This window comes from Carcharhinus amblyrhynchos, chromosome 21 (assembly GCF_965287045.1).
Source record: "Carcharhinus amblyrhynchos chromosome 21, sCarAmb.v2.hapA, whole genome shotgun sequence".
Taxonomy (NCBI): domain Eukaryota; kingdom Metazoa; phylum Chordata; class Chondrichthyes; order Carcharhiniformes; family Carcharhinidae; genus Carcharhinus; species Carcharhinus amblyrhynchos.
In genome coordinates, this window is record NC_137344.1 from 4730922 (window position 1) to 4749091 (window position 18170).

Genomic DNA, 18170 nt, shown 5'->3' on the forward strand with positions numbered 1-18170 from the left:
AACATTCTGCAAAACCAAACTACTAGCCAGACGGTGGAAAACAATTACATATCATTCAATAGACAGATTGGAACGGCATGAGACTACACAGACATGCAAATATCCATTGTCTAAATGAAAAGGCTTGCTTGCTATATACAATTCTCACTTGATCCAACAAGTTGCCTTCACCACACAGCTTTGTCATTTAAGTCTAACCTGATAACTGGGAGATGTTAAATGTTCCTGCTCAGCAGATACAACCTTGTCCCACATAAGGTGCAAGTCAATACAGGCCCAAAAAGTAGCATCATCAACTACCAGAAAGAAATGATTCTAATCAGTAGATGTAATGTGAGGCAGTGATTTCAGTTCAAAAAATAATTACCCACATATCAAGTTCTCACTCAAGGGTGTAGTTACTCTCAATTCTGTCTGCCTAATCTAAACCCACAGAAAGGTCTAACTTTCAGCATTTGTTGGCAATAAAACCTGCTATAGTTGGAAGGTATAGGGAAACTGGCACCTGCCCAGGGAGTACGAGTTACTTTTCCAACCCTTATTTACTCCTTTTTTTTAAAGCATGGATCAGCAGCAACTAGCATTTATCTAAGCCCTTTAACATAGTAAAATCTTCCTAGATGCTTCATTGTAACATCAAGGAAAATTCAATATAGGAGATATATAAGAAAATATTAGGACAGATGACCAAAGAGACAGATTTTAAGGAGTGTCTTGAAGGATGAGGGAGGGTTTTGGGGATGGTAGACAAATTCCATAACTTGGAATCCAGGAAACTGAGGGCACCAACGCTGAAATGGCGAAAATCCATTCTCCAGTTAAATCCTTCAAATGAAACAGCCTAGGGGTGGCACAGTGGTTAGCACTGCTGCCTCACAATGCTAGGGACCCGGGTTCGATTCCTGGCTTGGGTCACTGCCTGTGTGGAATTTGCACGTCCTCCCTGTGTCTGCGTGGGTTTCCTCCGGGTGCTCCAGTTTCCTCCTACAGTCTGAAAGATGTGGTTAGATGTGTTGACCCAAACAGGCACCGGAGTGTGGCGACTAGGGGAATTTCACAGTAACTTCATTGCAGTGTTAACATAAACCTTACTTTGACTAATAAATAAACTTTAGTGCTGTTATTTCACATGTGAAGATAAGGGGAACAGCAAAGGGAGAAGTCAGTTGTACAGGAATCTCAGTCTCAACATGGGTAAAACCCCATTGGGATAAGCTACTTCCTGTAACTGGCAATTCAATTTCAATAGGGAAGTCAATACAATAAAAATAGCTTCTTCCATATTGAATTTAAAAACTAAAATAATTAAGGCAGAATTAATTCCAATGTACTGACAAAAGGGACTTTTCAATTTAACTCCTTAGGTGCTAGTCATCCTAAGAACAAACATTTAAAGAGATAACTACAGGTAAATACTGTAATTGACAATTCCAATGAAATGAATTCCCTGTCACTTTTATTTTAAAAATACTCCTTTACAGAGTTGTCAGAATTCAGTAAACGGTGGTTTAGCATAGAGACAAATTTGCTGCTGTGGCATTAAACTTGGAAATCCCTTTCTGCAAACAGCATATGAATTAGTTACCTGCTGCGTGCCTAGCTCTTCTGGGATTGCAAAGTAACAGGAGTGGAGGCCGTTGGCTTACTTTCTGAATCTAAAAAGCACTGTTTTGAGAGCGTGTATTAGTTTATGTGAATATTGGCAGCAAGTACCTGATCTACATTTTGGCCAACCCGTAGGGAAAAGCTGGGCAGGGAGAGGAATGCTATGATCCTTGTCAGAAGGCTCTAGCATGCTAAAAACACATCAGATGTGTTCCTACAACAGAGCTATCCGCAATGCGTTAAGTAGGCTTCTTGATGGTGGGAGTAGTTTGTTCAATTCTGGGTACAGATGAGGAAAGATGTCAAAGCCTAGAGAGGGTGCAGAAATATGATCACCTGGTTATTAAAGAATCGACTCCCTTAGGTTTTAGATGCATCTCCTGCCATCAAAGGATATATAACTGCATAACTATCTAAAGCCTACAGCTGTACTAACTAATGTATTAGGTACTTCACGAGTGTCAGAGCTTGCACAAACTTTTTTTTAAAATGGATAATCCACTTGTACTGAACTTGGTATAGAGTTACAATCATTTGCAAGGAAGCTTGGGAAAACAATGCCTTGATCTTTTCTCTTTCTGGAAGATTTTCTGCACTTCATCCATGAAAAGTCATTGAAAAGCTTCCTATCGTCTCTATAAACAAATGATCTTTTGTGTTTGGCTCGTTTAGAACTCAAGGTTCTCACAAATTAATTCACTATTGCATCATCTGGGAGGACAAAGTGGAAACTGCCGAGTAGGGAATAACAAAGTTGGATCTAAAATGGAAGTAAAATACAACAGCTGCAGGAAACCTGAAATAAAAACAAAAAAAACTGAAAACACTCAAATTTGGCAGCACGTATGGAGACAGAAAACAAGTCACGTTTCAAGTCAAAATGGCAAAAGGTTTTCAAACTGAAATGCCAACAATTTCTCTCTTCACAGATGCTTCCTGACCTGCTTAATGCAGTAATTCCAGCATTTTCTATTTTTACGTCTAGTTAAAGTTAAAGTTTTAAAGTTTATTTATTAGTCACAAGTAAGGCTTACATTAACACTGCAATGAAGTTACTGTGAAATTCCCATAGTCACCACAGCCCGACACCTGTTTGGGTCAATGCACCTAACCAGCACATCTTTCAGACTGTGGGAGGAAACTGGAGCGCCCGGAGGAAACCCACCCAGACACAGGGAGAACATACAAACTCCACACAGACAGTGACCCAAGCCGGGAATCAAATCCAAGCCCCTGGCACCTTGAAGCAGCTATGCCACGTGCCACCCCTTAGTTAGGACCAGTGAGTTTGTCCTAGTAATCAAAATCTGTCAAGTACCAGTTGGAAGTCACGGCAATGGCAAATTAACTAAATTAATGTGATAAGAGACTGGTGAAAGAATTCCCCCTCCCCAAAGAAAAGTAAGGACTTACATTTATATAGCACCTTTCACAATTCCACATTATTGCAAAGTGCTTCAAAGCCAATGAAATGCTTTTGAAGTGTCGTCACTATTATAATATAAAGAATGTGGCATTCAATTTGCAATTGAGGTCCCAAACAGCAATGTAACGAGGACCAGATTATCTGTTAATAGAGAGGTTAGTTGCAAAATAAATACTTATCAGAACATTCGGGAGAAGTCTCTTATTCTTCTTAGAATAATGGTGTGGAGATGCCAGTGTTGGACTGGGGTGGGCACAGTAAGATGTTTCACAAAACCAGGTTAAAGTCCAACAGGTTTATTTGGAATCATGAGCTTTCAGAGCGCTGCTCCTTCCTCAGGTGAGTAACTGTACCAGCTTTGAATTACTATTCACCTGAGGAAAGAGCTCATGATTCCAAATAAACCTATTGGACTTTAACCTGGTGTTGAGAGACTTCTTCCTTTGAATAATGACGTGGAATTTTTAGACCTGCCTGAGAGGGCAGATTGATCTTGGTTTGAAAGAGTTGACACACCTAGTAGAAATGTTAGGCAAGTTCGTCAAGTACTACAACAGGAGCAGCAATACCTATATTTTAGGATGTGGAGTTGCCAGCGTTGGACTGGGATAGGGACAGTAAGAAGTCTCACCTCACCAGGTTAAAGCCCAACAGGTTTAAGCTTGTGCTACCAAATAAACCTGTTGGACTTTAACCTGGTGTTGCGGGACTTCTTACTATATTTTAGGATTCCATACTGAACGGCTAGTGTAGCCAGTTTGAATTTTCCATTTTTTTTTACACATTAGCTTTATTACAGTATTTGAAAATTTAGTTCTAGGGTGCAGGAATTTGTACTGAAAAATCACAACCTTCAAAAACTATGACTATTTGAATCTATTCTACAAAGAATTTTACAGTCTGCAAGAATACTCCTTAATTCCATTCTTGGTTGAAGTAACAGCATTATATTCCAATTCACTGCATCAACCAGTCCTCAAATCTTGACCTTTACAAACAAGCTAATTGATTAAAAGATAATTGATTAAAAAATCCTAAATTCTTTAAAAAAATGTTTGGACACAAAGAAATTAACTACAAGGACGTACGATACAGCACGTAGATATTTATTGAAATTGTTTGAAAAAGTCAAGGATGAAAATCAATGTGACGCAACAGTTATTGGTTCAATATACAGGAAGAATGCAAATTTATTGTAACAGAAAATTGCAAGGATGCTCAATATGGTATTTCAGAGCTAACTGTAGGAGATACTGTGAACCATGCAATTACTACACTCTAACAAAGCGATAACTGTACTGTCTTTGCATTGCAACACAGTACAGATTATAGGAGCAAGAAGTCTCTTACGCTTTTTATTTGTGAGTGTTAAGATCATGGGAACCTGGAAGATTTGTATCCTTTCAAAGACTGTAAAACAACCTTTGTCTTCTTGCCTGGTTTGAAAAAAAGAGAAATAATAAACTGGGACAGGGGGAGAGGGGAGGAAGAGACAAGTAATGTCCATTTCTTCTGATACATGACGACTAGTTTACTGGGTACATAAGGAAATTTTATGGTGTGAGATAAAAAATGATTGCTATTCTGTGTACACTGATACCCTGAGAAATTAATCTCTTGATGACCCCACTTTGTGCAGATGCGCTTCCTTGAAATTAAAATATTACCTAAACAATAAATAAAACACCCTCAAATGTTTTAAATACCAGGCAAGTCTGACTGGAGGATAAAGTTCTAAATATCCACATGAAACAATCACTCCGACATGTAACTTGCTGCACATAAACGGAGAGCAGACTTCATAACTGTACCAGGCATCCCAGGGCAATAATGCCATTCGGCTGATTGTGCAGATATATACATTACTTACAAAATTATGTCCCTTTTGGGCCTATGTTGGCAGCTTTGAATTATTCTTGCTTTACAGGGCACCTAAAGGTAACAACACTACTGGTACCCATAGCAAAACAGAAACAGGTTCTGAAGTTGCAATAGAGTTGTAACAGATCTGTATCGTCCTTTCATATGACACTGGAGCCGTTAGTCAGCTTGACCCTTAGATATTTTTGTTCTCTGCACTGCTATCCGTTGAAGAAATAAGTTTGCATATTAAAATAAAAACACTCAATATTCATTGCAGCTTCTTGAAATTGTATATAAAACTCAAATTGTGTGAGCGAATGGTTCACTCCTGTTCTGATCACCGTTGTTTCAGTAATGCTTTGTACACAGCAAATCCTAGGACAGCAAACACCGTGGCCCCAAGACTTGCTCGAAGCCAGAAGGTTGAGGTCTTCAGGTCTGCCTGTGCTGTGTGTCTAAAAGAAAGAAATGTTTATTGTAAGGGATTTGAAATATTATAGCAACACAGTCTGACATCAAAGTAAAGGGTCAGTACATTTTTTGAACACGTGCACAAATTCAATCATCAAGCTGTATTTAAAAAAAGATACATTAGGGAAATGACATTTTGGCGGATATGATGGATTTAGAATACACAACGAGAAATCAGGATAAAATGAAACAGTGACATGATAAGTACGGCAAACATGCTCTTTGCACTTGAGGCCATACTGTGCACTTGTAAAGACATAGGGTGTGGGCTACAACAAAGCCAAATGTGTCCACAGTATAATATGAGACGCAATAGGTGGTTACTGAGCATGCTCAATTAAGCACTGAGCCAGACTCCTCACAGTACGACAGCTTAGCACATTAGTTAAAGCAGCAGTATTACTAATCTGGCTTAATATCCCATGTTAGTTGCTTGTAAATAAAATAGCAGTTGTTTTTCACTAAACCTGCTGTAAAAATTATGATCTACTGAAATAAATGTTAAAATCTTTAAATACCAGTTTATAAAAACTTTATCTTGTCTGTTCCATAGGATGCAAGTCAGTAATAGAGTTAAACACAGAATAAGTTAGTGAAACAATGATTAAAGACTAAATTAAAACAGACAGAACCAAGCAATATTTATGCAGTATAGTCATAAAATACTGCGGATATACTGAATAAATATTTATGCAGAGAAAGGACAGGTTAGTACTTAGAGTATAGACTGAAACACAACATGCTATTCACATGTGCTGAGAGTGCTGCTTGTATCCAGTATTATTTTTCATCATTTTCAGTTTCTCTCCATTAATTATCTAATTCTAAGTTAGCCACATAGGAACACACAATCTTGATGCAGTATTAACCTCAGTAATCCAAGTGCATCTGTTCCATTCATCAAGCATTATGATAGCTTTTAAGTAGTTAAAAATCTGACACTAAATCCTATATTTGGTTCCTTTCTCCTTTTGTTTCCACCTTTCTATCCTCTTTGGTTGAATGACATTTTCACTTTATGTACAACATCCACCTACATTACAGCTATCCTTTTCATTAAAACAACTGGGGTGGCACAGTGGTTAGCACTGCTGTCTCACTGAACCAGGGACCTGGTATTAACTCCAGCCCTGGGTGACTATGTCGAGTCTGCACATTCTCCCCATGTCTGTGAGGGATTCTTCCCTCAGTCCAAAGATGTGCAGGTTAGGTGGACTGGCCATGCTAACTTGTCCTTTAGTGTCCCAAAATATGTAAATTAAGAGAATTAGTAGGATGAAGATGTGAGGGCAGGGTCTGTGTAAGATGCTCTGTTGGTGAGATGCTGCAGACTCGGTGGGCCGAATTTTAGGGATTCTATGAACATTCAGCAGTGTGAAAACTTTTAAAAAGTCTCCCTACTCAATTTTGCAGAGAAGGCATTTGAGTGATACTCAGCTACGTTTGGTCAAAATATGCTGCCTTATTCCCACCCACTGTCTTACCCTATAATTAAGGCAATTTCAGTTGCAAGAGGGTCAAGTCCAATTTAAGTTCTCACTGTCCATGAAGGTGCTTGAAATTTGCTCAAAAAACTTCCAGGTTTAATTCAGATCAAGTACAATTGCTGTTTTAATTTGCAGACAATACCCTTAATGGAGGACAAGATGACTGATTTATTATAATAACTCAGAAAAACTCAAACATCACACTAACAGCTTAAAAACTATTGTTGGATTTTCAAAAATGTCAATTAAGGTTTTCTTTGATTTAATTAAAATCTAATTAATGAAATGTGCATCATACCTAATTTAAAGATAACCAGAACCAAGCACTGTCCCAAAACAAAAGGGGTTACATCTTTTACACAAAGCTTCCAGGCTACACTTCTTTCTGTTTTGAACACTAATTATTCTTACTGACACAAACATCCAGTTGTATTTTAATTCACAATGCATGCTGTAGTTGGATGCAAAAATCAAAAAGAGACAGTATTTCTATTAAAATGTATTTACCACGTTGGTATTGCTAGAGATTGTGGGTTTGATAGTGCATGTGTAATCAAAATCCGTCAATTCTTGGCTGGCACAGGGTGGTTACCTATTTCACATAATCCGAGGTACTGAGATTTTGCCATTTATTCAATAGACAGGCTCTCCCCAACACTTAGACACAGGAAGCACACCGTACAGCCATCCTTAAACACCACAAGCTTATAATAGATGTACAAATTCTATGGAATATATATGCTGCTCTCAGTGCAATTGTCACAAATCTCTGACATTACATTAAACATAACAGTACTCTTATAAAGCTCAGCTTTCCACTTGGAGAGATTGAACGGTTTAGGCCCATACTCTCTGGAATTTAGAAGATTGAGGGGAGATCAAATTGACGTATACAAGTTGATAAAAGGTAAAGGTAAAGTTAAAGTTTATTTATTAGTCACAGGTAAGGCTTACATTAACATTGCAATGAAGTTACTGTGAAATTCCCCTAGTCGCCACATTCCAGCACCTATTTGGGTCAATGCACCTAACCAGCATGTCTTTCAGACCGTGGGAGGTGTGGATAAAGTAGACACGGAGCTGATGCTTCCTCTTGTGGGGCATTTTAGGACAAGAAGTCATAGTCTTAGGATAAGGGGTAGCAAATTTAAAACAGTTGAAGAGAAACTACTTCTCCCAAAGGGTTATGAATCTGTGAAATTCGCTACCCCAAAGTGCAGTGGATGCTGGGACAGTGAGTAAATTTGAGGAGTTAAGACAGATTTTTAAATGGTAATGGGTTGAAGGGTTATGGGGAGAAGGCAAGAAAATGGGGATGAGGAGCATATCAACCATAGTCGAATGGCAGAGCAGACTTGATGGGCTGAATGGCCTACTCTGCTCCTATATTGTATGAATTTATGAATATTAAATAAAAACATTCCTTTTAATCTCAATTTATGTTCTACAGACATTAAAAGACAAGGATTTACATATCTCCCCTTCATTGCATGTCTTTAACACGACATTTGCAGCTGCCACATTCTGGACGTATGTGTCAAGACAATAACATTGAAAAGTATATTGTATTAAACATGATATAGTCAAAAGATCAAGGCAGCCCATTCAAATAAAGTCATTGGAATGTGGAAAAATGTTCCCCAGTATTACCACTCCCATTTTTTCAAGTGACAGCCAGAGTCTGGATGAGAAGAATTTACTATGTACACAGTTACCTGTCTTCATGATGTAAACTGCGAGCACCAGAAGACTCCATGAAGATAGAATCTTCAACAAAGCTCACGGCGTGTACTTGATGAACGAGACTGCCTTCATCATTCGCCAACAGCATAGCACCCACCTCGTCTACTCGGTCTTTTAACCTTATATATACACACATGCATACAAGTATGCAGTTCATAATATAGCACAAAACAGGGCGCATGTCAACCTAACAGTATATTTTTTCAAATTGCAATTTGATTGGTTAATGCTTTGACTCAAGGAGCAGTCCTGTATAGAAATTATGCTTTTTAAAGTGTATATGAATCCTTAATTTCAATGTATTAATCTTTGTCATCAAGACATCTTAATTTCAAATAGAATTCTTCGGAAGGCTGTATGTGGGGGTCACGACAGTATACAGCACAAAAATCACTCAGAATAAAGAAATCAGGTTTACAAAGAGACTTTACTTTCTCTGCTGCAGGCAAGGATATGAAGTGTTTGAGGTTTTTGAGACTTAAAAAAAGAATGATAGCATGGACAGGAAAAAACACAATTCCTCTGGTTGCAGCATCTGTATTGTTTTCTGTTCTTGGGTAGCTCTGAATAGTCATCACAATTAAAAGGTAAACTCTTCATTGTTGCAACAGAGCAATGAGTTTAAAAACAGCAAATAGTTGAAAGGGAATAAGCAAAAGGGACTTCAGGGATAACTAGTAAAAGGATGAAAGCTGGCAATCTTTAGGAGGGTTCAAAAAGGCTCAAAGGATAAACGAAATTGCTGTTGTAGGAAAGAAGAAGCCAGCAGCACATTAGGTAGGATCCGGAGGAATATGGGGACTAAGCCATCACTAGATTATGCTGCGAAGGTCATGCAAGATCATAAATGGCAGATCTAATAAACTAAGAATTTTATTAAAATCCATAAATACTAATTTGTTCTACTCTGGAGTCAAATAAAAAAGATCCAATTAATGTTGCAGCTAATTCTGTGCAATTGGGTGGAAATAATATGCAGCATCACAGAGCAGTTTAGCAGCAACTAGACACCCCAGCTTACCAGTTTGGGTAAATATTTGATATTAAAAATACATCAAGGTTAATTTGATGAAGACACTTTAAATAGAAAATGGAGCAACAATGCTTTTCTTTAAAAGAAGCTCAGAGATTTTTCTCCACTCTAAAGATAGGGCACAAACATGATCCATATTACTAAATTTATATGGATTTCTGTTTGACAGGACTGCCCTTTTATCAGGATGGTCAAAGTTATTTATACAGTAGTTCAACAACAAATTTTCAGTCACCTGCTACAAGTAATATTTTCTCTGCATCAAAGGACCAATGAATACAATGGCCTGTTAGTGACTGAGTGGCTGCAGTCACTTGCTAACTGAGCATGCTCATGCCTAGTTAATTCACGTTAGGAAATATCAGTACAAATGAGGGATATTGTCTCGAGTTAATAAGTATCCTGGTTATGGCTCGGAGGTTATTGGTGCAGTGGGCCTCAAACACCAGCAGACAACGATGTGAATAGCAGCAACAAAGACATTTGGAAAAAAACTGGCCACCTGAGGGCAGAGCAGCAAGAATAAGAAAATGCAAATATGAATGCAGAGGCTCAAAGTCTATCCAGTAAACCACATCAGTGAAGAATTTACTCACAATAAGCAACAGCTCCGAGTTAAGACTCAACAGCCATGTATTTAAGGTAGTTACAGCAATATTTCACTTTGAGGGCAGTTACATTGAACATGGACAATAGATGACTAACAGGTTGGAGGTCTCAACCAGGATACAGACTTGAATACCAGTCTCAGCAGCAATTTATATTCAGGCTTTTACTCTAGGCAACTGCTGCAATACTCCTAACAGAATCAAGGGGGAGGGAGGGGAGGGTGTAGGAAATGAAATAGGAAAAAGCAGAAATCCCTTTAAATACCTCTTTACCAGGTTTTCTATTGTGTTAATGTGTTGTTGATGGAAATGACTGTAAAACATGAAGGATTAGTCACAACAAGATTTGTATGAGAAAATTATATATTGCAGCATTTGTTTTCAATAAATGCAAACATGAACTGAATGGCTGTCATTAGCAATTAAACAACTAATCCTTTCAATAATGGATCTTGATACCATTAGATCAAATTTAGTTAAGACATATTTAGAATTAAAATGTCATGAGATCTGTTGCACGAATAACCTGCAAGTCATCAATATTGCTCAAATACCAGCAAAGTGAAATCCTGCTAAAGTGAGCCAAGAAAAATTAAACCAGAAGCCATTAGATGGACATAAAACACACAACATCCAAAGCAGGTGAACTATTGTTTTCCACCTCCAAGAATAAAGTCAAATCTTTCCAAAGTAACACTGGAGTTGGGAGGGAAGGAAGGATAGGTAAACAGACAAGATGCAATATTGTTCATAAAAGTGATACAATGCAAAAGGAGTAGACATAGCACCTACAGGCAAACACAAAATGAAAATGAACACCTAAAAGACAGAAAATTAGAAAAGAAAAAGTACATGTTATGATACACTAAATTATCCAGTTTGTCTCCACTCCAGCATGCAACAATGAGAAGTGTAATAACAGTAGTTCAAACCATCAAGCTTTGTGATTAAAAAAATTGAAATTGGACGTTGGGTTGGGAATGTTTATAACGTTTTGACATTAATATAATAGAACACTGGAAGTACAAGATAAGGCAAGATATTCACATTCACCTGAAAATCTAAAATCACAATTAAAATTTTGATAATAGAATTAGAAAAAGTTTTAAATCTAAATTATAAACTTGTACTTGTGCTAATAGCCAATTCAAATGATAGGAGTTAAGATCATTTGTTTTTTTTTCCAGTAGCTGGTCATTCTATTATATTATCCAGTCAGCATTTTTATGGAATAACAGATGTTAATAACTCCAGCAATCATTGGTAAAGGAAAAAGAATTAACATTCTGAATTCTTAATTTTAGTTTTAATAAGGAATTCAAACTGGCAATTTGAAAAAATGGAAAGATTCATCACTTCAGAATCTCATGAGTTAGTAATTAATTTGACATTCCATTTGAGCAGTTGTTTATTCCGAAGAGCAGGAGTTATTGAACAAAAAGCCAAGCAAAAATGTTTAGTACCTCATAAATACTGGCCTTTCCATCTAGATGGTATCAAAATAATTTACAATAGTGCAACTCATGATATCCACAAACAGGGACTTCCAGCACTAAGTGATCAGGAGAGTGAGCTCTGGTTGATTTTTCTTTCTTTGGCTCTGTAGACACTTAGGACAATTGTAGTGGCTCTGCATTACTCTGGCTGAATTCGGTTAATTCATCTCAGGCCAGGAATTGCACCCACCATCTGCAAGGATGAGTTAATTACACACACACACACTTTGTCGAGTGAGTCAGTGCATGAGCTATTTTCTCCTGTTTAATGTATTTTATGTAAATTTAAGATTTGCTTAACATGGTGCACATCAACACATATTACACACCGACTTTACAATTCTAGAAAACAATTTTAAATGAAAACACTATGCTCCACCATTACCAAGTCTCTATATTGGACAGACACGAGGTGGAGGAGAATAGAAGAGATGGGAAGAAAGCAGAATGCCAATTTTCAAAGTGGAGACTAATTTGAATGCCAACTCCAAATTAAAACAGATATTTGACTTGTATCCTTGAATATCTATGACAGAAAGGATTTCTTTTATGATTGTTAGCATGAAGGTTTGAACTCCCAAAACAGATCCAGAAAAGTTTACTACTCTAGCTGTTAATAAATGGCAGAAGGCATTGCAGACAGAAATCAAACAATACAACCAACTGAACCAGAGACAGCAATTTTCAGATAAACCAAGGACACTTTCCAATGGACTAACATAAATTGACAGTTAACAAAACGTTTTTCTACTTGCAATATAATGAGTACTATTTTTTCCTTATACAGAAAATTGATTGGTATGAATTTATTTTTTTAAACAATATGTAGTATTCCAATGCACATTGGTAAGGTTAGCCAACTGAAGAGTAACTGCACTTGCTGAACTACAGTATTTTCATAATAATCCCTTTCTCTCCCACCCCCACTGCTCCCAAAGAGCCTACATCTAAATTTTTATACATGTAAATGTACTTTAAGACACAAGATGTTGATAAACTGAATACCTTCAAGGTGCATAATCTTTGTGATGGGAGACTACAGATTAAAATTTCAGCGTTCTTGAACAAGTTGGTTGTACCTTGGAGTCCTGTATTTGTTTAAGAATTCTTCAATAGCAGCTTTATTCCTGGCATATCCACTGTTTTTTCTGGCTCCAATTTATAATTTGAACACTTACCTGAAGGACAAGTTGCTCCTTTTTTTCCAATCTGTTTACATGGAACCAATTAGCCTGCAAGCCCAGGTCTCTGCACATGATCTCTTAACTAGTTTAGGGAGCTACATACTGGGTCCTGCATTTAACTCCAAAATACAAACATTTTTCATGGGCTGAGATCCAGATTTCAGTTACATCATTTTGAAGAAAGGTTGTGGGCTAAATGAGGCACTTCTCTCATTTTTCCCCGAGCAGGAGCCAGTGGAGCGGCAGTGTAATTATTGGTCCAGTGGGCAAAGGTTGGTGTGAAAAGTATCATGAATTGGCGATAAATATCTGCAAGGCATCTCATTATCAAAAGATAAATGCCCATGACTGATTCATACATCGCAACATATAGAATCATAGAAACCCTACAGTGCAGAAAGAGGCCATCTGGTATCGAGTCTGCACCTACCACAATCCTACCCAGGCCCTATCCCCATATCCCTACACATTTTACATGCTAATCCCTCTAACCTACACATCTTAGGACACTAAGGGGCAATTTCAGCATAGCCAATCAACTTAACCCGCACATCTTTGGACTGTGGGAGGAAACCGGAGCACCCGGAGGAAACCCACACAGACACGAGGAGAATGTGCAAACTCCATACAGACAGTGACCCAAGCCAGAAATCGAACCCAGGTCCCTGGAGCTGTGAAGCAGCAGTGATGACCACTGTGCTACCATGCCGCCAAACATGCCAACGAACGTGCTAACATGCCAAAGCCGTGAGTCAGCTTTTCAAGCCGGGTCATAAATGAATTGTATCCTATACCCCATCGATTAACTCGTATGTTTGTTTTCCTTCGAAGGAAAGAATTGAGTTGATCGCTTCATTATTTAAGGCTAGAACTCTCTTGCACAGAACGGTAAAGTGGAGTATGAAATTGAGAGGGAATGTGAGCCAGAGTCTGGGGCCAATGGTGAAAATCTGCAATATATAAAGATGGACTTATAAAGCAGCAAGAAATTAGGAGTTGCTGCTGTTATTTCGAGTGAGTATAAAATGAAACAGAAAGACTCTGAGAAGCTAGGACTTTCAAGAGAAAAAAGTTGGCATGATTCTAACCTTTAAATAAAGCTAGAATTGTTACCCCAGAAATCATATGGATATTCACTTCATCTTTACAGTGTAAATCAGAAGCACATCTACTGGCTGCAAGGATCTAATGGCAGTATACTCAATTAGTAAAAGCACTCAAATATTGAGGGTTTATAAATATGGTTGACATCTCAACTTTCTAAAAATGTCCAACAAATCCCCATCCCATGTGGTCCTCTTTCTCCTTGCATCCTTCTCCTTATATTTATGATGAGATTCATTGTAGTGTGTTTAACTCCTGGCCTTAGGTCTTGAGAAACTTTAGTTTCTGCCCTTCCCTCCAAGACTAAGGTTTTAAGTGAAAGCTCACGGAATCCAGGTTATCGCAAACTGGATCACAAATTTGCTACAGAACAAGAAACAAAATTTAAATCAGCAGACATAATAAATCAGATTGGTCTCAGCTGATCACAGATCTGCAAAGATTTGATCGAACAACCCCATTGGCCACAATAATTAGTTTCAGCGTTGGCAGTATTCTCATTAGAGTCAAAATGTAATATTCAAGTTCTAGTCTAGGATTTAAGCCAAGCTTGACTCGAGACTTCAGTGCAGTATTAAGAAAGAGCTAGCAGAACTGTTAAGCATTTTATACTAGCTGGAGCTCAAACTATATTACACAACTTGTATTTTTATAGCACCTTTAATGTAATGTCAAGATATTTCATCGGAGCATTACTGAAAGAAATGTGACACAAAGTCATTTAAGGACTGTCTTAAAGGTTGGGGAGAGGGGTTGGTTGAGAGATTTAGAGAGGGAATTCCAGAGTTTAGGGTCCAATTAGCTGAAGACATGACCAATAATGGAGCGATTAAAATCAGGAATGTTCAAGGCACCTGAATTAGAGAGGTCATACATCACAGGGGTGGTGGAGCCAGGAGAGATTACAGAGATAGGAATGGTGGAGCCATGTAAAGATGTGAAAACCAGGATTAATTTAAAATCAAGGCATTGCCAGACATGGGAACCAACATTGGACAGCAAGTAGTATTTGGCACGTCCGCTACGACTCTCACCAACTTTTATAGATGAACCATAGAAAGCATTCTTTCTTGTTGTATCACAGGTTGGTATGGCTTCTGCTCTGCCCAAGATCACAATAAACTACAAAAGGTCGTGAATGTAGCCCAATCCATCATGCAAACCAGCCTCCCACCCACTGGCTCTGTCTACACTTCTTGTTGCCTCAGCAAAGCAGCCAGCATAATTAAGGACCCTACGTACCTGGACATTCTCTCTTCCACCTTCTTCCATCAGGAAAAAGATACAAAAAAGGGCATGTACCAACTGACTCAAGAACAACTTCTTCCCTGCTGCCGTCAGATTTTTGAAGGGACTTACCTTGCATTAAGTTGATCTTTCTCTACATCCTAGCTATGACTGTAACACTACATTCTGCATTCTCTCCTTTCCTTCTCTATGAATGGTATGCTTTGTCTGTATAGCGTACAAGAAACAATATTTTTCAATGTAGAAATGGTAAGTGTGTGGGAGTGGTAAGAAAAGCCATTGCTGATGATTCTCTGGCTATGATTAGGCAGATAGGATTGGAACCAGGTGAGCGCAGTCCAACTCAGCTAAAAAGCAGGAGAAAGTTTTGGAAGAGCTGGTGTTGTTGCTGGTATTGTCAAACGGTACAGAGAGGTGGCAGAGGCTGCTGATTGGATGGTCTCAAACTTAGCAAAAATAAAACCCATGAGCTGGTAGGATTTATTGGAGGCGAGAGTGGAGGAGTCAGGGAGAGGTGTTTTAAGAAGGTACAAGTCAAACACACTATCTGTAAATCTGAAATCCGAACACATCCAAAAACCGCACTTTGAACCTCACTGACCTTCAGTGTAGGAAGCCTAGCGGTTTGTCTCCACTGGTGACTTTGTGATTTTTGTGATGAACACATCAAAAAGAAATTTATACACACCCTGTATTTATTACACAATGATACTTTTTACTTTTCTAGCCATTTTATTTACTTTAGACTAGAGCTGGCCTAGGTTAGGCTACTATAATACAAGTTTCATAGAAACCCTACAGGCATGAGGCCATTCAGCCCATTGAGTCTGCACTGACCACAATCCCACCCAGGCCCTATCCCCATAACCCCATACATTTACCCTAGCTAATCCCTCTGACACTAAGGGGCAATTTAGCCTGGCCAATCCACCTAACCTGCACATCTTTGGACTGTGGGAGGAAACTAGATCACCCGGCAGTATCCCATGCCGATACAGGGAGGATGTGCAAACTTCACACGGACATTGGCCTAAGGCCGGAATCAAATTGGGTTCTTGGTATTGTGAGGCTGCAGTGCTAACCATTGTGCCGCTGTGCTGCCCCTTACATCCATTATCCGAAAACCAAAATGATCTGAAATCTGAAATGCAATTAACCCAAAGATTTCAGATAAAGGATACTCAAACTGTAATAAAAACATAAAATACTCAGATCAGGCAGGACCTGTGGAAAGAAACAGAGTTAATATTTCATGTCTGCGATCCTTCCTCTGTTCTGAGAGGAGGTCCAGAGCTGAAACATTAACTCTATTTTCCCTTCTCAGATGCGATCTCATCTCAGCATTTCAGTATTTTCAGTTTTTATTTCAGATTTCCAACATTCACAGTATTTTGTTTTTATTGTATATTTGGGTTACTGAGAACATCCTTGGAATAGTGTATAACTGACAGGGCCATAATTTACTGTTCATCTCTAATTGCCATCGAGATGGTGGTAGATAACTAGCTTCAAGAACCACTGCACTCCATGTTACGGAGATACACCCACAATGCTGTTAGGAAGTTCCAGAATTTTGATCCAGTAACAAATGAATTAACAGTGATGTAGATGAGACTTGGAGGAGAACTTGCATGCGATGGTGCTCCCACGCACCTACTGCTCTTGTTCTTATTGGTATTGGAAGTGCATTTTGTAAGTGCCGCTGTGCGATGACGGAGGGAGTGAATGTTTAACGTATAAAGATGGGATGCTGATCAAGGGAGCAGCTTTGTCCTGTATAGTGTCAAGCCTCTTGAATGTTGCTTGAACTGCACTTTTCCAGACAAATGGAGAGTTTTCACGACAATTTTGACTGGAGGCAGTTGGTGAGTTACTCGCCACAGAATTCCAGCTTCTGAGCTGTTTTAGTAGTCACAGTATTTATGTAGCTGACCCAGATAAGTTTCTGGTCAATAGTAACCCCCAAAATGTTGATAATGAGAATGTTAGCAATGAGAACGTTAGGCAAAAGGCAGGGAATTATAGGCCGGTTAGTTTAATGTCTGTTGTAGGTAAAATGTTAGAATCCGTCATCAAGGAGGAAATAGTGAGGCATCTTGAGAGGAATTGCTTGATAGAGCAGACGCAGCACGGTTTTGTTAAAGGGAAGTCGTGTCTGACAAATTTACTGGGGTTCTATGAGGATGTGTCTAGGGCAGTGGATAGAGGAGAGCCGGTGGATGTGGTCTTTCTTGATTTTCAGAAGGCGTTTGACAAGGTACCTCACAAGAGGTTATTGCAGAAGGTCAGGGGACATGGAGTTGGGGGTAGGGTGTTAGCGTGGATAGAGGATTGGTTGTCAAATAGGAGGCAGAGAGTGGGGGTCAATGGGTGCTATTTGGATTGGCGGATGGTGACTAGTGGAGTGCCCCAGGGGTCGGTGCTGGGGCCTCAGCTATTTACCATTTATATGGATGATCTGGAGGAGGGAACCGAGTGTAGGGTGTCGAAATTTGCTGATGACACCAAGATTGGTGGAACGGCAAATTGTGCGGAGGGTGTGGAGAGTCTACAGAAGGATCTAGATAGGCTGGGCGAATGGGCCAGGAAATGGCAAATGGAATTTAATGTTGGCAAGTGCGAGGTGGTCCACTTTGGTAGGAATAATGGTAGGAAGGATTATTACTTACGTGGCGAAAAACTGCAGCAGGCGACGGTGCAGAGGGACCTCGGGGTCCTTGTGCATGAGTCGCAAAAACCCAGCTTGCAGGTGCAGCAGGTGGTCAGGAAGGCGAATGGGATGCTGGCCTTCATAGCGAGGGGGGTTGAATATAGAAGTAGGGAGGTCTTGCTGCGGCTGTATAGGGCATTGGTGAGGCCGCAGCTGGAGTACTGTGTGCCATTTTGGGCACCGTACTTACGC

At 39.1% G+C, this 18170-nt stretch overlaps 1 protein-coding gene across 4 annotated transcripts in view; it reads right to left on the bottom strand.

Moving 5' to 3' along the window:
* Positions 1-4116: 4116 nt before the first annotated feature.
* Positions 4117-18170, bottom strand: part of rhot1a (ras homolog family member T1a) — an 83822-nt gene continuing 69768 nt past the window's right edge. For 2 of the 4 annotated variants that reach the window (XM_080209338.1, XM_080209337.1), the window contains one exon: positions 4117-5349. In XM_080209338.1, the coding sequence (XP_080065464.1) occupies positions 5232-5349 (118 nt within the window). In that variant the 3' untranslated portion in view covers positions 4117-5231. Of the gene's footprint in view, positions 5350-5883; positions 5908-8567; positions 8715-18170 lie in introns of all 4 variants that reach the window. The other 2 variants (XM_080209336.1, XM_080209335.1) reach the window with 2 other exon arrangements.